Genomic DNA, 25,929 nt, shown 5'->3' with positions numbered 1-25,929 from the left:
AACGGGACAGATAGCGCTCTGAAAGATGAAAGAGATTCACGAGAAAGAGGCTCTTCCATCCATCCGCCGCATAACCCGTGTGCCCGCTACTGCTCCCTAGGCTAATTGCACCCCAGGTATCTAATGGCCCATCCGCATGACAAGTACCTCACCAGCCCTGTGACTCCCTATCCAGGAACTCACACGCACCACCATCGACTGCTGCATCGACCCAGATGCTCAGAGTCACTCTTCAAGCCCCACGTCCCAGGCAGTCTACTAGAGAGAGATGCTCCATCAAGCTATACAACTGTGTGTGTGTGTGTGTGTTCACCCACCTCCCCTTACAAGAGTGCCTACCAAACTTTGCATGTGGCCCAATGCAGGGTGAAGGCCCAGCAGTCTTGTCTCATGACCAGTGTTCAACTTGTGTCTGAAATAAGCTAAACTCTACATCTTGTTGCCAGCCTAACAGAAGTATCCCATGAGGATCATACAAGCATGCAATCTGCTGGCTGTTTCTACATATGACAAATGTGGTTTGAATGGGATGTGGCCCACAATCTGTGGTACTTGAATGCTTGGGTCCCAGTTGGTGACCCTATTGGGGAGGCTTAGGAGACATGGCCTTGCTGGAGGAAGTACGTCACTGTGGGCGGGGTTTTAAAGCTTTCAACGCTTCCCATCTGCATTTCAAGACTGGAGCTCAGCCTGGAGCAAGCTGCCACCCTCCCTGCCACAACAACGACAGAATCCTATCCCCCTGGAGCCATAAGCCCACTTCCCCTTTCCCGGAGCAGCCTTGGTTGTGGTGTTTTATCGCAGCAACAGAAAAGTAACTAAGACACAAGCTGGAAGCAAGGAGTGGGCTGTTGCTGTCCCAGACCTGAGCAAGGTGTTTGCAGGTGGCCTGTGGAAGACTCTGGGATTCCGGACACTAGAAAAGAAGCTGAAAGCTGAAAGCGGAGCTTAGTGGGCCATCCAGAAGGAACCTAATAGGACTTTCATTCTTTAAAATAGCAAAAGCTTGGGGCTGCAGAGCTGGCCTGGTTGCTAAGAGTACTTGCTGGTCTTGCAGAGGACCCAGATTCGGTTCCCAGCACCCACATGGTGTCTCACACCCATCCATAAACTCCAGTTCCAGGGAATACCAAATGGTCCTCTGCCCCATGGGCACTGCACAGAGTACCCAGATCCAGGTAGGCAACACACACATAAAATAAAAATAATCTTTAAAAAATAGCAGAAGTTTTGGGAAATAAAAGTTATCTTCACTCTATTCTCATTTCTACATTTTATTACAGAGAACTTTTTCATATTTGTGCTGCTTTAAAGTGAGTTTGCAACTAACTTACGTAATGAAATAAGCTACATACATTTTAATACAAACTTTATCTATCAATTGAAAAAAATAGAACCCTTTTATATCCGCCATGCTTCCGATTGCCAAGTTCTGGTCCTCCAGGCCTGAGGAAGTGCTCTTTGCACAAGGCTAAGATATTCCACGCTTTCTGTGTTGATTTTCTGTAGTTCCACATCCTACACCATGAGGATGAGTTTCCCTACTTTATCTTGTAAATGTACCCTCAGCTAAAGCTCAACACGGCTTGCAAAAGTCCCTGCCCTGTGTGAGGATTTATGTAAGACGCATTTTGAAATTGTAAATGTTAGAAAGGAGGACTCCCTTTAGAAGATTCTGGAAAGCACCTGGCAGCTGTATTTGCCCAGGCCAAGGCACACATGGCAAGTTAAAAGGGCCTATGGACAGTGGTTTGCTGAAATGAGAGGCGCCTGGAGTTACCTGTTAACAGGGTCTGGTTTCTTCAAACTCTTCTCTGTGTCTCATTAAAAACAGAAAAGTATTGTGGCAGCTACTTCCTATACCAGTAATCCTGAAAAGCAAGGAGCTATTTAACTGTTACCTGGCTTCCACTCCCGGAAGCGCTATTAGCAGGGTTCGACAGACTAAACCAGAACATTTCTGTATAAATTGATTGTCACTTCACTGACAAGATATACTCCATCTGTATTTTCAAATAGTTAAGAATATAATGAACAAGCCAGGCATGGTGGCACACACATTTAATCCCAGCACCAGGGAGATAAAAGCAGAAGTGGAGAGATCTCTGACTTAGGGATCCGCCAGGGCTACATAGTGAGACCCTCTCTCCAATAACAACAACAACAACAGTAATAAATAATAATAATATAATGAACCGCTTTCATTTTCACAAATTAAACTCGAATGACCCTTAATCATGTACAAGCCCTGGCATACAAGCGTAACCATTTTCTATAAAAATAACACCTACATGAGACTGTCGGTAGCTCTTCATTCATTCTTTTGCTACTACGTTCGTAATTCCCGCAAATGGTACCTCTTCCATGTCTGAGCATGCCCATCTCCCCCTACCCAGGTCCCTTCTCCATGGTGGTTTCACTCGTGCTCTGAACTTCCAGGCCGTCCTAGCAGGACGCCAGGCGAGAATGCCTCAAACAGCACCTGCAGCCTCATGCACACATGAAGGGAAATTATGCACACATGCACTGGGGCTTTATGAAAGCGAGACTCTGAGAACTGGCTTAATATGGACATAAAAACTAAGGGGCTCTTGGAGCTGGGGAGTAGCTTCCTCACACAAGCGCATGGCCTCACTGACTTTGCTGGCAGCCTTGTCCTTCCCGTGCAATTAGCAATCAGTCAGGTTGTGTAACCTGGAGGTTGTCTTATCCCTCTTTCTGAACTACAGGGTTGCTGAGGCCTCAATTCATGTCAGAGACTCTCTGGTGCCCTCCACAGCTCTTAGCAGGCACAGGGTCTTATGGGACTATTCATCCAACATTGTGAACAAACAAGAAAAACATCCTGTCACTGTGGATGCAAAGTTGAAGCTTCCACCTCATATAATGAAGTCTCTTAAAAACTTTTTCCTCAGATGACATCACCAGAAAAAAACGGTGTTTAAAGCCTTTGAGAAAAAAAAAAAAGTTAATTATTGTAATAAAGCCATCTCAAATGGCACACCGGTGTTTAAGGAGATCCACACCAGCCCACATGCAACTCTACACTTCACTGCCACTACAGCAAGTGCAGATACCGAAAGGCCATTTGGCACCTGTGAGATTCACACTTAACTACTGCCTCCCTACAGTGGGCATCTGACTGGTACGGATGCACTGCTAAGCTGAGCCCATCTAGGCAGCTCCCAAGTCTAAGTCTGACAGTGCCATCCTCCTCCTGCAGCCGGGGCTTCCCGGCTTCTGCTGAACATTTAAGAGCTCGGAACCCTGGTTCTGAGAGTCAGACATCCTCTGAACGTCAATGGAGTAAATCTTGTGCCCATCCGAGCACAACCTTGATACACACACCAGGTAACAAACACATTCTTTGGAATAAATTGAAAGCTTCCAAGAGGTAGTGCCTAGGAACTTGATGGCAAAAATGTATTAAAAATCATTTTAAAATAGCCTGGAACATGGTATGTCCTTCCAGGGTTGGCCCAACAGAGAGGAACAACTTACTGCTCGGTTCTAAGACTCAAACTGCTAAGAGAAGGAGCTGGATGTGCCCAGGCCCATCCTGTCCTCCTCAAAGTAAAGAGGTCGTAAGAGCCAACGTCACCAAGCTGTACTTCCTCCACGGTAACTGCTGTATCACGCAGAGCCTGTGGTGACCTCCAGACAACCCCTGCACAGCCTCTGTTTTCTTCCTTCTACAGATGGCCTGGGAATGGCCACATACAAATTCCACTTCCCCACTACAGACCTCCCCCAGGACAATCCTGTCACATGAGCTGACTCACTACCGCCAAGACTTCATTCATGTAAAAGAGTTTGTTGGCACTTACACGGCTGTGACATGGAGATGTCAGGACTTCCGTAGGAATACTGGGAATACCTCAATGTGTAGAAAGAGTACTAGAGCAAAACGGAATCTAACACAGCCTGTGTGCTTCGTATGCTGTATGAAAGGCGAAATTATTGCTTTGAGGAGGAAGGGGACATGAGTCAGTGAGATGACCCTCGCTGCCAAGCCTGATCCCTGGTGTAGAAGTTAAGTGACAACTTCTGGCCAGAGTACCCACGCATGCAAGTGTGCACGCACACACACATCTTAAATAAAAACTTCAAATTAAAAAAAATAAATAAATAAAAGAAAGAGAACCAAAGAAGCAAAGTCAGGTAAAAACAAGGAGGTAAATCTGGTAGTAAAAATTTGCCAAAACTACCCACGCAATCACAGGCTGACTGCATGGCTATGCTAGCCTTCATCATATGTGGTTGGCCCTCTATGCTCATAGTTGCTGCATCCACAGATTCAAACATAAGCAGACCAAAAACACTTGGGAAAAAAATACCTCAACCTCCTAGACACTTGGGGTCCTTTTCCTCCCTCTCCCTCCCCAGAACAACACAGCATTACAGTTGGTTACAGCAGCAGATGACTTCAAGCTTATCTGTGGTTCCATGTGAGTCAAATTTTATGAAAGGAACTGGAACATTCAGACTTTGATCTGTGAGGTCGTAGAATCCATCTCCTGAGGAGTACAAGGAATGACTAACCCTAGTGTATGCTGGGTGGTAGCCTCCATGATAACCTATAAGGCTAGTTTTAGTCCCCCAGCTTAAGGCTCAGGGAGAGAAAGCACTGTGGGTCCACAGAGCTTATAAACTGAAGAACTGGCATTTGCCTCCAAACCCGCAACCCAAACTCCAAGTCGTCCATTCTTTTTCTTTTTTTTTTTTCTTTTTCTCCAACTCAGGCATTCTTTCAGTAACAAAAACTCATACTTAAAGTTCTCACTGGGCTAATACTAGTATTGTGAGTATGGATTTTAAATATCCGTAATGCCTACAAGTATCTTGAAGCACATTCACCCCATAATTTAAATCGTTCACACAGCATGCAGGGTCTCTGCTGATTGATTGGGGTTCTGCAAGGAGCCTTTATCAAGAAGCTTATTAGCACATACTGTGCGTGGCTCACGCTCTTAAGGTTCAAGATGCCGGGGGGCTGTCTGGTTCGTTCACATGGCTAACACAGCCCAGATAAAGTAAGGTCACAAACACAACCATAAACTATGCCCTCCTGAAACACAACCAGGAGGATAAGCTGGTCCCAGCCAAGCAATCCCTCAACTTCTGAAATTCACACAGTCATCTGCAACTTAGATGGACGCCCTTGAGGGCAGCCCTCTTGGGTAAGATCAGCTCAGCAGGGGGCCTGCGGTGCTCTTTCCCAAGACTGCTCCCAGCCCCTTAACATCAGCTCAGTCAGTGCCACAGTTCAACCCAGGGCAAGCTGCAAAACCAGCAAGTCCACTGCTACTGCCAAGCCTACCGGACAGGGAACACGGTCAGGTGAGTGGCATTGCCACAGGCAAGTGAACTTGGAAGGCCAGAGGCTGTGTTTGAGAAGGAGGTCCTACCCAGCTCGGACAAGATTCCCAAGAATTCACATAAGCTCTGAGAGGGGAGGCAACCAATGTGTGCTGAATAAACTCTCCGTGGTCCACCAGAGGCTCCGCACCAACAGCAGACAGTACAGGTAACCTAGGCAGCCCTTACTGACGGGGCTCCCGTGGGCACATGCAGAGATGCCAGATAGTCTAACTAGAAGCAAAAGCCAAGGCAGGTGAGTGTCTGAACTACAGGTAATTCAACAGTACCCCTGGTTTTCATGGAGCTATCTGAGGACAATGGCGCCTTTATGAACTCATCTTTGGCCAAACACAAAACACAGTGTGGCCCCTCAGAACCTGGGTTTTTCAAGGAAAGACTAAGAAAGCAAAACATAAACAAATACTGAACACAGGGCTAATGAGAGGAGCTCAGTTCCTCTCTTTCCTCACAAGTCTAAAGACCTAACTTCCTGTCCCAAGAACACCCTAAAGCCAACAACAGCAATGGCACAAGTCTGTCACCCCGGTGCTCCTAGGGTGACACGGGAGACAGAGACAGGAGTCCCTGGAACCCCACCATCCAGCTCGCCTGCCGAAAACAGTGCACTTGCCAATAGCAAAAGAGACCCTGGCTCAGTAAAGGCGGAAGATGAGGACCAACACTAACGTTATCCTCTGAGATCCTCCCGCACAGGACCATGGCACCTCTGTGCTCACTCACAAGTGACCAGCAGCTCTATGATACTGGAGCACACAAACTGTTACTCTCCAAACAGGACAGTCTAACAACTATTTACAGAGCACTTAGGTTGTGTTAGGTACTACAAGCAATCTGCAGATAAACAAGGAAACAGGACGGCACGTGCAGGCATGTCATTTCTTCTCCTGGGCTCCACATCTGCAGCGTCCTGAGAAGAGTCTCCCTCATATACCAAGGGACAACTGATGAGCGATGAGAGAAAATGGGGGGCCGAGGAGCGATGCATGAGGAAGGATGGAGGTGACAAAAGGTCACAAAGGATATGAATGGGCAACGGGGGGGACAGCCCTCACTGTGGAAAGACCTGTAAGTTGAAGGGACACAAGACAACAGCCTGAGTCTACAGAACAGTGCCAAGAATGGCGACTATAAAGATAAACATAGACTTGACTTTTCATTTCTTTTAAGACGTTTTTAAAAGCAGACTGCAGACTGCACTCATTTCACCCTGCCCAGCTGGCTTTATGACACACAGCTCAGACACTGATAATGAGGGCAGCAGAGACTGGGGCAAAGTTTCTGCCTTCTACCAGAGTTTGGTTTCCGCTCTTCCCAGACAAGGATGCATGAAGATGCTCTCTAGAATAATCACTAAGACCATAAAAACGGAAATCAAAACAAGCACCAACAGACAACAATAAAGTGCAAAGGAATAAATGCACAGAGTAAATAGAAATGAAACAGAGCGCAGACACAAATGCAACAATTCACGAACATGAGGCTAAAGAGCCACCATTGGGTTGTATGACAAAGCAGCTGCAGAATTGGGCCTAACTCGGGCTTACATAAGCAAAAAGCTAGAGAATAGGAAAAAAAAATTTCACCTAATGGTAACCCAAAGAATGAGCTAGAGCAGTATCAGGGAAAGCGAAGGTTAAATCCCACTAGGCTTGCGGATTTGAGACTGCTGACAGAGACATCAACCACGCTGGTGACCACCAGCTCACGCGTGCTCAAGCAGGCTGTGTATAAAACAATACTACTTCACAACAGAAGGCAACAAAATCCGAGTGAAGAATCTCAAATAAATTATCCACATACGAGGTACACATATAGGCAAGGGAAATTCTCTTATGATTCCCTTTATCTGGTTTCCAGAGAAGGCCATGGTAGAGCAGGAAAGAGAACAGCAGTTATCTAGGCTGGAGCTAGGGAAGAGGTCCAATTGCCAATGACAGAAGGACATGGGTGGGGGGGTGCGTACACATGACGTAAAACTAGACTGTGCGAAAGGCTGCACATTCTATAAACTTACTAGGTTAACTGAACTGGGCGTGTATACTGGATTTTACTGACTACATATTACACTTCAGCAAAACTCACACAATATACACACGCCACAGTGGTGTGGCAGAGGCAGTGACTTCACTACCTGGAGACCGGAAGAGGTAACTTTCCTGTGAAACAGCTTATCATCAAATCCACAGTTAGTGCAAAATCAAGCTCCTCCAAGATGTCATATGAACGCTGAATGTGGAACTCATCACACACTAGACACTACCCCATCAAAGCACAGACCATCCAACGAAACCATCAGCATCTAGAAAGTGAAACATGGCACCTAAACCCTCCTAGAAAGCCACATGTGCCCTCGCATGTTTCGGCTGAATGTGGGCTATGTTCACTGTCACACACGCGCACCGATGTTTGCGCCTTCATGTCTGAGTACCACAGTTGATAGGTCTTGAGTTATAACAATTTCCCAAAACACAGGGCAGAGCGTGTTAAAGGTCACATGATGCCAACACATCAGAGCAGGGCCACAGAAGTCCACAGAGAGACTTCTGAGCAATGGAAGTCAGTGTGGCCATTTGCTGACACCACACTTGAGGATGGGCTCTTGCTGTCAGAGAAGGAAACATCACGTTAACAGTTCCTGATTCGCACACACATTCCGAGGTGTGTGTTAGCACGGGCTCTACTTAGAAGCAGGCACCACAGCTTAGTCAGCCACAGGGAACTACTCATCCCTGCCCCCACCCAAAGAAAATGGCCCTAGACAGAAAAATGTGCCAACAGACACAAGGATGTTTTAACGTAACGTTAACTTCAGAAGCTGACAGAGTCTGGATTTAACCAGCAGTTTCCCGACCCACTGCTCCAAAATGACAACTACGCAAGAATGACCCAGGATTGCTTTCTATGTGCTCAACCTTGGCCATTACATGCCTTGCTCACAAACAGGAGACCGAAGTAATACGCTTCTGCTGTCTTGCCCATTTGCAGGGAGTTTCTCTAATGTTTTTACAAGATTGCGTCCATCCTTTAACCTTCCACCTTCTTCCCTGGGTAGCAGCAAACCACACTGGCCCTACATGGAAATGGAAGTTGAGAGTCCCTTTGTTTTTGTTTTAACTTCACAGTATATGCCAACATCTGGCCTCTACTGTCTTCAAAAAATTCAAATACACCTACCCTACCAGCATAAAAATAACAACAATTTCATCATTACCAAAAAATAGAAACTATACACACCAAATCAAAGAAATCTTTTCCCTTTGGGTCCTTGGAATTCAACTTCATTAAGAAAGTCACTCTAACTAAACAAGCCAGTGCTCCCAGGACCCAACACTGGTGTCCCTGACCCATTCTTTTTTTTTTTTTTTTAAGTTTGTTTGGTTGGTTTGTTGGTTTTTTGGAGGCAGGGTTTCTCTGTGTAGCCTTGGCTGCCCTGGACTCAACTTGTAGACCAGGCTGGCTTTGAACTCACATCGATTTCCACCTGCCTCTGCCTCCCTGAGTGCTGGGATTACAGGTGTGTGCCACCACTCCCAGCCCCCGTTCTTTCTACCAAAGCCTAAACAAATTATTTTCTCTGCCAGTCTGTCTTTCCTTTCTTTAAAAATCTGTCTCAAAACTGTTTCCTCAGTCAAGGCCCCTCCCGAAGAAAAACCCAGAGTGGACATCTCTGAGAAGGATGCCACACTGCTCTGGCACTGAAGTCATTTCCGGCTTCTTCCCCTGGAGGCGCTACTGCATATCCCATCTTCAAATGCAGCTGTTAGGTGTGTGGTATCATTCCTATGCCTTCTCCAGGACTTACAGACACGCTATACTGAAAACTAAGAAGGCAGGAACTAGGTTTTGTTTCACCGTACCAAGAAGTAAAATAGAAAACTAATATAACTCTCTGACTCTGATCCCTACAAACGGTGCTTCATGCCCCCTTTCCCTACTGTGCAATGTAAGAAACCCTGCAGCAGAAATTAAGACAGTCTGCTTGTCTGAATTTCTACAGTGTATAGCATACAAGGAAAAGCTTAGAATGTCAATTAGCATTTTGCTTGAATATTTAATAGGTTCATCTCTGAAAAGCAAGCTCTTATGCTGAAACCTTCATTTAAATATTGCCCTTCTTATGTTTAGGCAAGCCAACTTTACTTCCAACTGAGCATAATTCAGCAAACCACATACACAAATGTCTTTACAGATTGGCTACTCTTAGGAGGAGGTTGGAAATTCCCAGGATTGTTTGTGGTGGTGAATTCAACTTGCAGTCACATATACAAACAACTCTGAAATGGATTCTCAACAAGCAAAGACTTAAAAGGAAAGAAGCTTACAATCCTTCTAACCCTGACCTCCCTACTCTCGGCTTTGTATTCTCTTAGCAAGCTCCAGTCTCCGGCTGGTGAGCACTCAAAAACTTGCCCATCAGGAAAGAGCTGCCTCCTATCAACATCACTAGTGTGAGCATGACTATGCAAATTGGAAGCCAAGGAGGTGGCTATGGAGATCCCAGCTATGACACTCTGGGCAAGTGGCGACTTCTCCACCCCTCACTTCCTTCAACTATAAAATGTGGTAATGATACACCTACTCCATGCGGTTGAAACACGTACTCATGAAAAATAAAAACCTCTTGGCATAGAGCTCTGGACACAGACCTACAGAAAGGGTGGCTACAGTGGACAGCAGAACATCATCTGAACGGCCTCTGCCTTGCCACCAGCCATAACTATGCGAAGCCGTATAACTTAAAAATGACGGGAGGCGAGGCACGAGGTGTGTCTTAGCTACTCAAGGGTCATCACCCACAGCCTGCGGCCACCACGGGCAACATGGCAGCATCCCATCTCAACACAAACAGAAACAAACCAAAGTATCAGAAAGAACACTCCACAAATACCATCTACAGGAAACCCGTAGGTGTCCATCTCTCTGTTCATCTGTAGAATGAGGCTGAATGAACCGAACATGAGCAAGGACCCTCCCACTCTAACTCGTGCCATCTGAGGAACTCTGCAATTGACTACCTTCTAGGTGCCAGGGTGTGGGCCCAGCCCATTTGTCTTTTTCATTCATTTCTATAACATTCTGGTCTAACTTTATGTCTAGCCTTTTACTTAAATATTGTAGGTATTGGGCAGTTACACACCAGTCCTGTGGTTTTCTTCATGGCAAATCTCAAAGTTGTAAACAAAAAGATGGAAGCATTCTTCCAAGCAGCACGTGCATTTAAACCCTTCATCTAGCACCTGACACATCCAGTAGTTACACATGTCAAGCCCACCATGGTTCCATACTTAGGGACTCCTAATTTAATGATCTGTGACTCTGACTGGATCCAACCATACTGTGAGGGCTTTCTACCTTTGAATACCTCTGCAACATAGTGTAATACCCTCTAGATGGAGTACACCATAGAACCAACTCAGAACTTGGTTAAATGTTTACAATGAAAAGAGTAAAAATTAATGCAATATGCATTATTGCAGCCTGGGCGGGTCATACTTTTAATTCCAACACTCAGTAGGAAGAAGCAGGAAGATCTTTGTGAGTTCAGATCCCACCTGTTCTTCATATTGAGTTCTGGGCAAGCCAGGGCTACACAGTAAGATTACATCTCAATGATGATGTGGTGGTGACGATGGTGACGGTGGTAGTGATGATGATATAGTAATCCTATACAACTGTATAATGTGTGAGTCTGGAAATTAACAGTCAAAAAGGCCTTCTTGAATAAAGAACTGAGCATTCTTGTGAAATGACCCCTCGTGGCCACAGGTTCTCATGCTCAGTGAGCAATCTATAGCTCTAGCTATAATGAGGTGATGAACTGCAACTGGCACAGTAATACTATTCAGAAGAGTGTATTTAATTAATATGCAGAACACTGCTAAATGTTAAATACTAATTGAAAAGTAAAGCATTTCATCTATTCATTAAATACTTCCACTGGACTCAAGAACAAACAGTAGCCCAGACTTGCTCAAATCTGGACATTCTACCTGCAGGGCTTACCTACCGTTGTACATGAGAGGAGTTTTTATTCACATTACTCACTATTCTCCTATACAGTAAGATAAAATTTTACCTCAGCACAACACATTTTGTGCAAAGATGCTCTAAAATAAAGTCATTACTGTGGTTAATTATATTATTACAGTTTATATTTTCTTTCAAAAAGAAAAAATCTGGTTAATGTTGATAAGCATTCAGAAAGCAACACACATACTCTAAACATGAACTGGAGAATAATTATCTGCAAAGCAAAATGGGAGGTTTTCTATACTGTTGGTATAATATCGTATGGAATGTGCCCTTGTTCATTCAAATGCTGATTTCTCTACCCCACTATCTGGTTTCAAACCAGACATTGCAGTATGATGCTTATTCTAAGTACTAACTGTCTTACGTTTGTGTAAACCTGCCACCATTTGTTCTCTATATTGTCAATTAAACAACCAGCCCCAATGCTGTGCAACAGTGAAAATGGGGCGGGGCGGGGGCTGTTCCAGAGAGGGGAGGAGAAGGAAACAAGTGGAAAGAGGAGAAGAGAATCAGGAGGAGAGGTCTTGGAATGACGTGGAGTGTAGACCAGACCTAAGATATGACTAAAAGCAAGTATAATGGGTGAAAGCTGATGGCAGGAAATTATGTGTGCTTGGAGGTTTAGGATGGAGTAACTATTGCCCAGCACTGTGCTTTAGGTTAATTAAATCCCAGTCCCTATGTGGTGATTTGGGTCTAAGGCTGGTTTAGGAATAACCACTGATTAGCTAAAAGATAAATCAATAGTAAATATTAATAACCAACAACACTATAGTAAGTATATTCCTGCATTATCCTAGTCAAATAATACCAGCCATTGACATGACAGCTTCTAAACATACCAATGGTTTTCTCACCTATATCACCTAAAACTGGTTTTTAAATTATTACTTACTTCAATCAATACAGAAAAATAATTTAAATAAGCCATGGTTGTTTTGTTTTGCTTTGTTTTTTTTTTTTTTTTTTTTTTTTTTGCTCTACTGGATTCCTGGCCTCTCAGATAATTCACTGTCAGCACAGAATGGCTTGACCTAACATTCAAATGTGAAAAGCAATGTGTGAACAGAATTCCCCGTGACAATCATTAGACTCAGACAGATTCCACTCATGAACTCAGACAGCCCTTACATTAACAAGGCACACCTGCCCTCTGTTAGAAGCTTTTCTGAAAACGACCACCGGAGCAGGCTCATGAACTGACGACAAGTGAAAGGGTTCTCATTAGTCAGAGAACCCTGAAAAGCAGGTTGGGTCTCTCTTCCTACCCTGGGTGGAGCAGGGGACAGAGATGGCACCTATCTCCAAACCTCAGCACAGCACTCAAAGCCCGTGGGACGAGTCACGCTGAAATGTTTTATACTTCAGTATGGCTTTTCAGTTTCCTGAATACTGGATGGAGAATAACGTTGTTCTACCTCTTTTAACATGACCCCCCCCACCCCCAAAATAAATAAATAAATAAAATAAAAAAAGGCAAATACTGAGTGAGTTCAAGTGGAAACTGGAAGTGGCGGCAGTAAGCACGACTTCCCTTCCCAGATGGCTTTCTGCACTGGCCTCCACTTCTAGATCCTCAGCCTCCCGGTGTCGGGACGAGAGTGACCTCCCAGGAGCACAGACAAGTGGCCTGTGCAGCTCTCCTGTCCCTGCTTGTGAAACACTTGCAGCCCGGAGGTTTGACGTCAGCCAGTTCCGGGCGGGGCTGTTCCGCTTCACTTGCTAACCCTGCACCAGGCACGTGACTAACAGGCTGCAGCCCTGTGGTCTAGCCTTCACCCACTCTCTGCACTTTACAGACACGGAAAACAACCAGCACAAGACCACACAGCGCCACATCCTGGTGAGAAGTCCAGCTCTGCCTTCACCAGCAATCTGAAGTACGGAGCACAGCCACCATGACAGAACGCTCCTCCGCCAGCGTATGGGAACCAACCCAGACACTGCTGGACAAAGCACAGTCAAAGACCTTGAACTCCCAGTCCTAAACGGTATGTCTCCCAGAAAATGGAAGCTCCCACGGGGCTCAGGGACTTCTTCAGAAGAGGAGGTAGAGACTGTAAGAGCTAGTGGGGATAGCCACCAAAAAATCCTGTCTTCCAGTACAACAGGCCTGACGCACATATGAACTCAGAGAGACCACCGAAGCAGGCAGAGGGCCAGCACAGGTCAAAGCCAGATTGGGTCCTGGTGCGGAGAGAGGAACTAGACACAGGGCCCCATCTATAGCCCACAAGTTTTTTGCAGCGGAGTCTCGCTGGTCATACAAACCACGTAAGTCCAGCGGAAGAAGCACACAAAATCAAACTCGTGGTATTTTAATAGGGTTTTGGGATTTTTTTTTTTGTTTAGTTTTTTGTTTTGAGGTTTTGTTTTGTTTTGTCTCACAAGGCTTTGTCTGGGCATTTTTTAACCTTACCTGTCTTTTGATTTTTATTATAATTTCTGATTTTGTTTTTATGGGTTTTGTATTTCTAAACCTGTATGTATTTCTCCTGCTTTTTCTTTAGTTTTCCTTTGCTGTTTTGTTTTATTCTGGCTTGTTTATTTGCCTGTTTGTTTTCCAAAAAAAGAAAGAAGATGTGGAGTTGGATGAGTTGGGTGGTAAGGAGGATCTGGAAAAAGATGAAGGAAGATAATATACTGTATGAAAAAAAGTTTCAATAATTTTTTTAAAGTACAGAGAAGATATCTCTACAAATGAATCCTATGGTGAAATTTTATATTCAATGTAAGTTCATAACAATCACATGGTTTCTCAGCTCAGGCCATTAAAACGTTGTACCATATGGAAATTAATCAGAGATGATCAAGTATCAAAAAAAGCAATTCCTACCAAAGGTTCAAACTCATAAATTTCTCCAGCACCAGTTACTGTCTCACATCCAAACAGGTCTCACCTGCCATTGACACGGACCAGGGATGAGAGCTGTGAAGATACTAAGGGCGATGAGTACAAGAGGACACAGACATGTATGCAAAGAGGACCCGGTGTGTGTTTGTGGAGGGACCAGGGACCTTGACAAAGAGGAAAAACAAAAACAAAAAAACTCAAACTATACGTAAAGTCTTTGGCAAAGACTCCACACAGAGAAAGAGGAAGAAAACAAAAGGAACAAAAATGGAGAAAGAAAAGCACAGAGACGTTACGTTTTTTATCTGAGTTCCAGAATGGCTAATGGCCACTCCCAAGACACAGAAGAATTCGAGGCCTAACTATGCAAAGTCTCCTGCCCAGACTCAGAATACTGCTCCTTATCCTGTAAGGTAGGGACACTGATAGAGCCCACGTGTCCAGGATGGCCATCATCTGAAGAGCCCCAAATACTACCTGGCATAGTTTAATTTTCTGAGGTGTTCATAGTCTAATGCATGCAACCAATAAAAGTGAAAATTAGACACATGAGCTAATATCTCATATTTTGCACAATGACTTCCAATCTTAAAGAAAGCAAGGCTTTGAAATCTTAGACTCAGATACAACAAAGCCAGGTTTTTCACAGCCCTGAAATGTATATAGTGACGAGCACAGCACAGGACAGCCCCATGTCTGAAATGACTGGCACAGATCATCGGAGTTACCAGTTCCTCAAGCCTTACCACCTGAGAGGCCAAGAAAAAAATCCCAGGAAGAAGATGAGGGCAGCTTGTCCTCAGAACACGGGCCACTTCACTGTCACCTCACTAGGAGCTTCCTGAGCTAGCTGTAACTCCTGGTACAGGCACACTCACGAATCCAATCAAGAGAGGGTTATTACTCTACAGATATTTATTACTTTACACAACTGTAAAGTTAGGAAACCATAAATTAATCCAGCAGTCTAGGATTCATTAACAGATTTCTGGGCCTCTACTTGCTGGCTAAGTGAAGGCGGCTATTAGCCTGTCTGCTGCCCTCAAAGTGGAACATGGTTCTCTCTAGACAAATAAATTCTAAAGGGAGGCCTCCCTCCCAATGCCCACCTTGGGAAGCAGCCATACCCAGAGGTCTCTCTTGCAGCAGTAAACAGGGCGAAGGCCACTCTTTAGAAAGCTCAGATTCTGACAGAGTGAAGCAGAGATGTTCAAGTTCCTCCGTGAGTCTGGGAAATCTGACTCCCAAATGTTGCAGTTAACATGCTCCACCTAAACCCCCACCTCATTGAACTGCACTGTAGTCATCAGCCCCTCCATGAGCCTGGGGAGTTACCCATGCCAGCACAGAGTTCTAGTGCATTTTCAGGCATGAAACAAACACTGATTCAAATAGCTCAAGAAATGGATGTCTAAATGTCACCTTATGATGACTGCCCAAATAAATATGTTTCTCCTAAGAACATTTACAATTAACCTGTTTGATGCTCAAGACATCTCTGACCTTGAAGGCATGTGCCTGAGGTATGTTTTCCTAGTACAACAGTACTGAAGACTTCCTGGGACCCAACAGTATCACAGCGAAAAGCACCATTCACACGGGGAGGACAATGGTATTGAGTTGAGAACCTGCTGCATAGCAGCAAGGCAAAAGCAGATACTACATAGTAGGTAGTACTTACACACACACACACAAACACTCACTCAAGGATGTAGGGTGGCCTCAAGGCAAGGCCTCATGACAGATCCTGCAGGAGCTGCTGTCATCACAGAGGCGACAGCTCCAAGAAAGTCAGTTCTGTGCAAAGATCCCTGAAGACCTTCCATGGGGACAAAGTGTAGAAGCAGAAAACTGGGCACTGGTGTTCCTGACCCCGTCTCAGCTCGTGTGTGCCTTCAGTTTTTAATCAAACAAATAAACAAAGAAAGAATGAAAAAGCAAAGAAACAGAAAACTGACAGCATAAGAGTGAAAACAGATTATCTTCAGACAGTTGTAGAATGTGCTAATTGTTATTACAAGAATCAAAAAGTCAAGTTTCCTTTTCATTTATAAATGAAAAGGGAAGCTTAGTATGCTAATGTTAATTTATTACTGAATGAAAAACAGCTTTTGTAAGCATAGCCTGACCATATAGTATCCACACACAGGTCCACACAGGGACCACACCTTTGTCCCCACGCCCAGGCCTGATCATCAGGGTCACCCACTGCACTCTCACTTACCCAGAGTAGCTTCAAGGTCCCCAAACTCCACACACAGCAAGGGGCTTGGACAGATGTACCACTTTTACCCCATTCTTTCCCCTTTTTAGATATACAAATAAAACTGTTACAATTCATCAGCTCAGATTCTTAAATTGCTTAATTCCTAAAAACTGAATGTGGGGGTTGAAAAAAATTGGCAACAGTAAAAGATTTCTAAACACGCAAAGACCAAAAATTAATTGAAAACCAAGTGCACGAAGAATTCAAGGTGCCGGCGAGGAGCAGTGCTCACTGGTGCTACAGCAGGCGCTGTGTTGTAGCCTCGGCTTTGGGCACAAAACAAGTGCACTTTGTACGGCACAGGCCGTCACACCCTCAAGGACCCTGCCTGAGACACCGTGGGATTCCCACAACTAGACTTAAAAGATTGCCATGATACACTCACTGCTAAAAGTCTTCTGCTCCTCTAGAAACATGTAACAACTTAACATATTTCAACCACAGCATGTATGTGTCAAATGAGTGTTGACCTTTGTGTTGTTAGTGTTAAAATATTTGATTTTAAAAATTGCTGTTTCAGTTCCTGACTTAAGTTTTTGTTAAAAAATAGATAGATAGATAGATAGACAGACAGACAGACAGAAGGTCTTGGGATTAGGATAGAATCTCCAGCAATTTCTGACATACTCCTAACCATACTTCTGCCAAGTGGCACTATGTAGTAGTACAGCTCCAAAAACCATCACTTCAAAGCACTGATGAATCGAAAACATTACGTACGCTCTACATCCTGCTGTATCAAACAGTCAGCTCTGATCTACTTCCTTTCTTTAAAACTAAACAAGCATATCAAATTTAGCGTTCGAATGTTCTTTTTGCCATTTGTAAAATTGATGAATTTTTTTATACTTTTATGAGCTGGGGCTAGGAAGATGGCTCAGTAGTTAAGAGGACTTGCTAACCTGGCAGAGGATCACAGTTCAGTTGCCAGCCCCGACACTGAGCAGCTCACAACTGCCTGTAACTTCCGGGGCTCCGACACCCTCTTCTGGCCTCTGAGGTAACTGTACACACACATGCATATACAAACATACAAAGTATTTTTCTAATTATGAGTTAGTGTTAGTAAATGCTTGCTATTTTATACTTTATATTCTTATACAATCAAGAGCTTATACAAATTTCTTCCATAAAAAGAGTTTATGAATAAAAAAAGCCTCAGTCAGCCCTTGCCTACAGACTCAATACATTTTCCTGTTTGCGGTCTAGGAGCAATAGCTTAAGCCACGCGGGCCAGGCCTGCAGCAGTCTAGACCATGTGAGATGGGCGAAGGGATGAGCACTCTGCATCTGTGTAAAAGAACCACCAACAGTGCACTTCTCTGTACATGGGTACAACATTAAGAGATGTGTCCATTTCACAGATATTTTACTTTGTTTAAGATTATTTGACTGAGCCATTCTTTGCTTCACACTACCATAATCTCTACACAAACATCCATATCTTTGTTTTCATGTGTGTGAATACTGGTCTGTACATGCCACACCAGGTGTGTGGATATCAGGACAACTTTAGCGCTCACTTCCCACCTTGTCTGAGACAGCATCTCTTGGTGTCTGGGTATACTACAATGTCTGGCCCGCAAACTTTCTCTGCTTTTTCCTGTTTCCACCTCCCATTTTACCACAGACTGAGACTGCAAGGCCTGTGCTACTGCCTCCAATCTTACGCGGCTGCTAGATATCTGAACTCGGGCCCTGCTAGTGGCACCGCAAGCACTTCACCAACTGAGCCATCACACGGAAGTCCAATACTGTTACACCCTTCAATACTAGAGTCAAGTGGAAGTGATAACACTATTCACAGTGAATGAAACGCATCAAAACAATAAAAATTGTTTCGCAGATAAGGTAAAGTGTGCTCACTTTCCCAATATTAAATATCTTTACCTTTAAGGAAAAACATTTACCTTCCAGTGTTAGTATGAAAGGTCCAAGCTAGACCTTATATACAAATTTTGACAAAATGCTTCTTTGCTGAAAATAAGTCAGTTTGTTCTGACTTCTGCAAATAACTGTAAAGGTCAATTCCAACTCTCTTCATTTCTTCATCCTGATATAACTTACAGAAATAAATCTCCAACAGATATGGGAGTGTAGTGGCAAAGCTCATTGAAACTGCACCTGCTTAGCATACCTGAAGCCCAGAATTCAATCTCCCAGAGAGAGAAAACATAGAGGGGGGAATTTTTTTTCCTCGAATGAACATAAAAGCACAATGATTCAATTATCAGAAAACATCAACTGTCCATTTCAGATTCCATAGTTCCTGAGAAATCACTGGATGGTGGTGGCCCCTGCGTTTGATTCTAGCACTTGGGAAGCAGAGGCAGGCAGATTTTTATGAGTTTGAGGCCACCCTAGTCTACAGAACAAGTTCCAGAACAGCCAAGGCTTCACAGAGAAGCCCAACCTTGAAAAAGAAGAAGAAGAAGAAGAAGAAGAAGAAGAAGAAGAAGAAGAGGAGAAGGAGGAGGAGGAGGAGGAGAAAGAAAGAAAGAAAGAAGAAGGAAGAAGGAAGAAGAAAGAAGAAAGAAGAGGAGGAGGAGGAGGAGGAGAAGGGAAATCTCAGAACTGTAATTGTGTGAAATTAATTCATCAAGCAGGTAAGGGACAGTTACTATATAAGACAAAGAGGAATGAAGAAAAATGGAGCAGTCCATGAAGCAACATCATTGTCTCAGGAACCCACAGCCATTGCTGGTACCAAGAACGCAACTGATGACGAGGTCATCGGAAGCCTTTCAGCACTGAGCGTAGAGCCTTACCTCTGAGATTTCTGGGATGAATCTGCTTCGTTCTAGGCATTTTCTTAGATTTAAGAGCTCCTTTTTCTTCTTAGAAATTGTTGGAAGAGCAGGTCACAAAAGGCTGGCTCCATGTACTCGTCAGACATCAGTTAATCCACATGCTGGGAAAAAAAAGATAAAAGCAATCAATCTCACTACCTTCAAAAGAAACGAATATTTCAGAAGTTAGGGCTCAGAGCAGAGCTGACCCTAACTCAATAGAAGGCAACCTTTGCAAACACCACTCGCTTTTAATGAGGCATAAGAGTGGGTCATCCTACCACTTTTTAGGCCCTCTTGTCCAGAAAACAGGCAGGGGAAAAAGTCACTAGACATTGGTTAGATAAGAGTGAAAATATTCACTTTAAAAATACATCACTGGGTACAATTAAAGCTGATGTAAGGTGACAACGAATCATGCTGCATACACTCCGTGAGCCCATTCATAAGGGAAGCCCAACGTTCTGGTCATGTCATTTCAGTTGACTCAGTTAATACGCAGTTGCTATGGTGGCTGTTCCCCAGCGAGGGCACGCCTCCCTTCCAGGCTCATGGCAGGATTGCACATGCCTGCGACCAGCAGCTGTATATTGACCTTTGCCTAGACCACAGACATGTCTCACATGCATGCTGGTGCACTGAGTTATCAAAGCAAGATCTTCCCGAGCTTTCTGTCCCCTCTGGCACAGGCCAGGCACTGTTCCAGACAGTGTATGTGACTAAAGAGTTGCATTGCCAGGAATACAATATGATCGTGCTGCCTAAACAAAAAACAGCCCTTTGTTGATTGAAGTCCCTGAAGCCTGGGAATTACTTGTTACTGCAGCATAACCTAATCCGTCCTCACTGTGCCTTTTCAAACGCAATCTGAAATGCATCATGCCAAGATGTAATGATCGAACAGGCATGTCCAACCTACCGCCCAAGGGTAGTGGGCAAGTTTAACTGAAGATTTCTATGAATACTGCCCAACACAAAATAGTAAACTGATGTAAAACATTACAAGATTTCTTTTGTGATTTTTTTCGTAACTCTGTTGCAAGGTTCTTGAGCCATGACATTATGTTGCAATGTCAAAAAGTTGAACACGCCTGAAACTTAACCACCCATCTGCCCAAACCAGCAACCTCTGTCTCTTCTCTTTCATTGGATACTTTCTCAATAATCAGTTAAAAGTTTAGCTTTAACTTCCTGCAACAATACTGATAAGCAAAACCCATTACATTGGCACCACAGGTGAAAGGAAGTTTAATCACTAAGCAAACACAATTCACTAAGGATGCTTTGTTCCAAATCTCTCCTATCTGTTACTGTACCCAACACAGAGAACACTAAGTGGGTACCTGTCTTACTGCAGCGTTTCTACTTATCACCTAATTTAATCCTAACAACTGAGACAACAGCTCAAAATTCATTCATTTTACAGAGGGGGAAGGAAACAAGTTTTGGGGGAGAGAACAACTTGAGAGCGGTTCCAATTCATCCACTTTACAGAGGAGGTTTAAAAAAAAAAGTTTTGGGCAAGATTATGAAACCTGCCTCAGATCAGTAACTATGGAATGTGGCCCCACAGGACTCCATGCCCCTTTCCGCAGAGAAGATAACACTTACCTACCCAACCCCTCCCAAAGGGATGAATGACACAGCAAATCATGAGGACATACTTTGGAATCACACCAGACCGGGTTCAAGGCCAGGCTTTACCCCTTACTGTGTGACCTCCTTCAAGGTACCTAACCTCTCAGAAAAGATCAGATTTCCCACACAGTAAAACCAGGAAACAGTATCCACCTCAGACGGGCTGTTGTAAGGACTCTTAAGCTGAACAATGTAGAAGCTTTGCCTGCCACACGGAAACGCTGAACGTTCTTCCCGGGAAGAACGCCTCTAAAAGAAAGAATGTGTATCCCAGAATAAGGTTTTAGAAATGTATGCTTTCACTTCAGCTTGACGGAAAAGACGGCTACAATTAACGTGCTTGCGGCTGTTATTTCTAACACGGCTGTTAGTCGGCATAGCATAAACTATTCAAAATCTAACGCAAGAGGAAGAATACGAAACACGATGGTCAGCGACGGATGATGCCTCTTGCAGCACCAGCTAATGACCTACAAAAGATAGTGCTCCCCCACCTGCTTCACCACAGAGGCATCGGCTATCGCGTTCAAGAAGGCTTTGACTGCACAGAGAGCGTAAAGAAGGCTACGAACGCCCAGCTCCTTATTAAAACTAAAGCCTTTAAGCGGTACCAATATTACGAAGTTTTTAAAGCGTGAACTCTGCTCGTAAGCCGATCACGTGACCCCACGAGCTCCGGAGCACAAATGTAAAATATGCAAATTCCCAACCTGTAACAGCTCTGGGCGACCTGGTTTAGCAGCCTCCACCCCCCTGGGTCCCTAGCTGTCCAACCCACGTTTAAATCCGCGGTGGAGAAGTGGTTATTTTCAAAGACGACAGCACCGTAGCGGGACCAGGAGCAGTGATCAACCGTTCTTTCCAGGGGAAAGAAAATACATACTACAAGGTGGCGAAGAAAAAAAAAAAAAAAAAACCAGGACACGATCAAAAAGCGTAAAGACAGTCGCAAGGAGAAAAAACATGAATGAATGTGGAGGGCGGAGCCTGGGAAAACCCCTCTGCAACGCTGCACTGAACAAAGCGCCTCGCATGCCAGGAGGAGGGGGGGAATGGAAGTGCCAGCTCCGGAAGGAGCCTGGAGTGGATGCGGAGAGCGGCGGGAGGAGGAGGACGGAGCTGGCTGGCGCGGCGGCCCGGAGACTCCTCCTCTCGCCGGCCTCGCCGCCGCCCCCTCCCCTCTCCAGCCGCAACTCCTGCCGGAGCCCGGCGACCCCGCGGCGAGCCCGAGCCGCCCAGCGCCCCTGCCCCACGGCGGCCCCCCGACACGCCGGCGGCGGGCGCGCGCCCCAGCCGGGAGAGAAACTCCCCGGGCGGCCCGGGAGTAGACAGGCAGCCCGGGCAAAAGACCGAAAGGGAAAGCCAGCCACAAAGCCGGGAGGTGCGGAAGCCGCGGCCTGGTCTCCCGCAGCCCCGCCGAGCCCCCTCCCGCGAGAGGCGGCGGCGGCGAGCGGCGAGCCGGAGGCCGGCCCGTCCGTACCTGCTGGGCTCGCAGGACCGCAGCTCCCGCCGCCCCGCGCGGGCCAGGACCCCGCCGAAGTGGCGAGCGGCTGGCTCCCCGCACGCAGCAGCATCCCCTCCGCAAGGTCGGCGCCGGCACACGCGCACACTCCTCTCACACGCACACCCGCGCGCCCGCCCGCCCGCCCGCCCGCCCGCCAGGGGGAGGTGGTCCCGGCCCCCGCCCCCCGCGCCGCGCCGCGCTCTCCCGGGCGCAGCGCCCCCACCGCCGCGCCCCGGCCCGCACCCCGCCCCGCACCCCGTCGGGAACTGCGCCGCACTTGACAACCGGGACGCGGGCAGAACCTCCTCCTCCTCCTCCTCCATCCGCGCCGCGCCCCTGTCCAGCCGCCGACGGGCACACCCGGGCGCGAGCGGGGCGCGGGAGGGACCGGGTGGGACCCGGCGGGAGAGAGCGGCCTTTACCTCTCCCGGGTGTCCGAGAGCACCGGCTGGCGGCGCGAGGGAGGGCGGCCGGGGCGAAGGTCGGCGGCTTCCCCGCGCGTGGGCGGGGCGGCAGGGGATCCCCGGGGGCGGCGGGGCGGGGGCTGCGGCGGGAGGGCGGGCTCGCGTGAAGCCGGCCCGGGGGCCCCCCTGCCGCCCCGCCCGCCCGCCGCCGCAGGCCCCGCCGCGGGGACCCTGGACGCGGGAGGAGGCGCGGCCCGGGGGGCGGGGCGGGGCGGCGGGGGAGGCGGGGCTCCGAGGCCCGGGGAAGCCCGGCCGGGCCGCAGTCGGGGGCGGTTGGCCCGGGAGGAGGGGCGGGGCCGGGCGGGGCCCGACCCTCTTTACCGTCTTTTGACTTTCTAGAGCAGGATGTGGGCCGGCCTGGTGACGTCATGGTGTCTCCCAGCCCCGCCCCTCGCCCTGGCCCTAGTCGGGAGGAGGAGGAGGAGGACCCGGGAGGGAGGGGGGACCCCAAGGGGGTTTCCTCAGCTCCGCGTAAAGGGAAGAGGAAATCATTGTGAAACTTGAAACTCATTAACTTTGAAAAATAACTTTAAAGAAGAGAGAGAGGGGGGAGGGGCGTTGGTTTGGAGGGTCAAGGGGGGACGCGTTATTAAGCTCTGAACTGAAACCACTTTTTTGGTGGCGGACGTTCTATTAAAAGATCGAGGAAAGCCAAGGTTATTCCGGAGAGAGCCGGTGCTTCCCAGAGCCGAAGCAGCGGGGAGCGCAGTTAACCCCTCCTTGACTGCCTGACAGCTCAGGGACTAACCCGCCAGGGAACTTTGGAAGTGGAGGAGGGGATGCGGGGTGGAGCCACGCAGCGAGCTTCTGGAACTCTGGGGGAGAGGAATGGGAAGACAGACTAATTTATTACACACCAGAGTTTGACCCCGGCTGCTAGAAAGCGTTAGAGAAAGGGTACTGGAAACCTCTGGAAATATCAAGAGGGCTGAATTTGGGGAGCTGAAGCAGGTTCTCAAGGTTAGGCATAAGGAAGGCTGTCGGTTTGAACTTAAAAAGTCTACACATCCGCTAAAAAGACAACAGAAGGGACTGATTTAACGGCCACCTCAAAGTTGAAAAGAATAAGGTGTAAAAAAAAAAAAAGAAAGAAAGAAAGAAAAAAAAAGGACGCAAAGCAAAAATATTCTTTGCTAAACGACCATACGCCCACTAACAGCTGACCATCTGTGCAAACTTGTTTTGTTCCCTTTAGGCTTTCAAAAAGATGTTCAGGTCGTTCCTGCTAACGGATGACCCCTAAAATCCCCTGAGGAAGTCGTACCTCTAACTCACTGGAGCTAAGAAAAGCTCAAAGCCCTAGAATGGAAATGATTAAAAATGGAATACTCAGTAATGGCAAGCTTAGAGCCAAAAATAATGTTTTGCAAAGGGGAAAAAATATGCCTACCAAAAAATAAATTTGATCATAGGAGCAAAGATCATGCAGCCAGGAAGTTCAGAGAGTGGGTAACATGCTATGTTTTCAGCCCTACAATGAAATAGTGCCATTTTAATTTCTCAGGAGGATAGCATCTATTTTATTGAATGAAATATCCAATAGGTCGACAAAACATACAATGTGGCGCCCCTCCCCCCAGTTGGGCTGTTTGAATCAAAAGCTAAGCATGTAGACAGATATGAACGTATAGCTAATGTTCTGGAATAAAAATACATTCTTTATAAGTCGAGTTTTTGTTACTAGGAACGGGGGGGGAAAATGCTAAGGACCAGAATGCATTTTTTTTTTTTTACTCAGTTGTTGCTGAACACAACAGAAATACATCCATGAACCCAGGATACAGCAGTGCTGCGAACAGTGGAGCAAACTGCATATCTGGTTTTGACTTGTCATTTCACTGGGTTTTCATGGGCAGCAAACCGATATTAAAACTTCTTTCTGAGACAGATAATATAGAACACTTCCCTAGTAAGTTTTCTGAATTTTTCTAAATGCGATTTCTTTCATAGCAGAATGCAGGGATGTGCAGCTGGATTGTGTGTAAGTAGCTTGTTTCGTTTGTTTTGTGACACAGTACAGAACAGGTCCTCAGAATATAGAAAATAAAACGGAATTGCGTGAGTGAACCCGACCAACCCTGTGAGTGTTAAACTTCAGCTTGAACTGTCAAAAATCCTGGAACAAAGGGGATCCGGGTGACGGTTCTGGACTAGGAGAGGCAGAGAGCTTCCACGGGGCCCCTTTCTCTCTATCTAGCGGGCCACGCAAATGTCTATGCTTCGCCCCTTGGGAGAAGTGGGGTCCCGTGGGGACTCTGGCCGCATTTCTCCGGCAGAGCAGCAAAGGGAGAGCACCAGTCCAACCCGTGGCCGCGGCCGCACCCGCGCGTCCCCCAACCCGGGTTCCCACGCGGCCGCCCAGCGCTGCCTGGCTCGGGCTCCCCCTTGGCGCGGCCCCGCGGCTCTGGTCCTCCGCCCCGTGCGGCCAGCAGCACCACCGCCACGCGGAGATCCCGGAGGTTCCTCCCGCTGGCCCCGGGTCACGCCGCCCGTCCCTCCCTCCGCCCTGTGCGCTGGGCTTTCCCGTCCACCGAGTCCCCTCCCCCCCACCCCCCACCCCGGCATCGACCTGGCCACAAACCCACAGGCTCCGCAGCAACTCCCGGGCTCTTCCCAAGCCGAGCAGACAAAAGAACAGAGGGGGGAAAACTTACCCAACTACAAGGCAAAAAGTCTGCTCCCAAGCTTCCTGGGTTCAACTTTTCATTTTAAAAACAACAAAAGCAGAAACCAAAAGCCTCCTAGGTTGGAAGTGGGCGTGAGAGGAAACGCTGGGGGAGGCGCTTGGTTGCCTTGCTGCGCTGCCCCCCCTTTCTGGCCCCTACCCGGAGCTTTGATGTTATCTGGTGTACCGCCTACGTGGGTTATACCTTGAGCTCAGCGCCTGGTGACAGTCGGATATTCTCCTCTGTGGGTGCTGCTAGCAGCCAGCGCAGCAGGTGGCCAGAGGGCCGGAATCCCCCAGCTCTAACCCCTGCTGGGAAACGACCTTTGCCAGC

General features: G+C 46.8%; 1 protein-coding gene across 3 annotated transcripts in view; it reads right to left on the bottom strand.

Annotated features, from left to right (window-relative positions):
* Window positions 1-25,697, bottom strand: part of Hivep1 (HIVEP zinc finger 1) — a 130,233-nt gene extending 104,536 nt beyond the window's left edge. The window contains exons 1-2 of one of the 3 annotated variants that reach the window (XM_060372643.1): window positions 25,585-25,697; window positions 19,304-19,446 (exon numbers count right to left, since the gene is read on the bottom strand). In XM_060372643.1, the coding sequence (XP_060228626.1) occupies window positions 19,304-19,343 (40 nt within the window). In that variant the 5' untranslated portion in view covers window positions 19,344-19,446; window positions 25,585-25,697. Of the gene's footprint in view, window positions 1-19,303; window positions 19,447-22,442; window positions 22,579-22,888; window positions 23,036-25,584 lie in introns of those variants that run through there. The other 2 variants (XM_060372641.1, XM_060372642.1) reach the window with 2 other exon arrangements.
* Window positions 25,698-25,929: the final 232 nt, after the last annotated feature.

Source organism: Meriones unguiculatus, chromosome 19 (genome assembly GCF_030254825.1).
Source record: "Meriones unguiculatus strain TT.TT164.6M chromosome 19, Bangor_MerUng_6.1, whole genome shotgun sequence".
Taxonomy (NCBI): Eukaryota; Metazoa; Chordata; class Mammalia; order Rodentia; family Muridae; genus Meriones; species Meriones unguiculatus.
The sequence above is the reverse complement of the archived record's forward strand: the minus strand, read 5'-3'. Positions and strand labels throughout refer to the sequence as shown.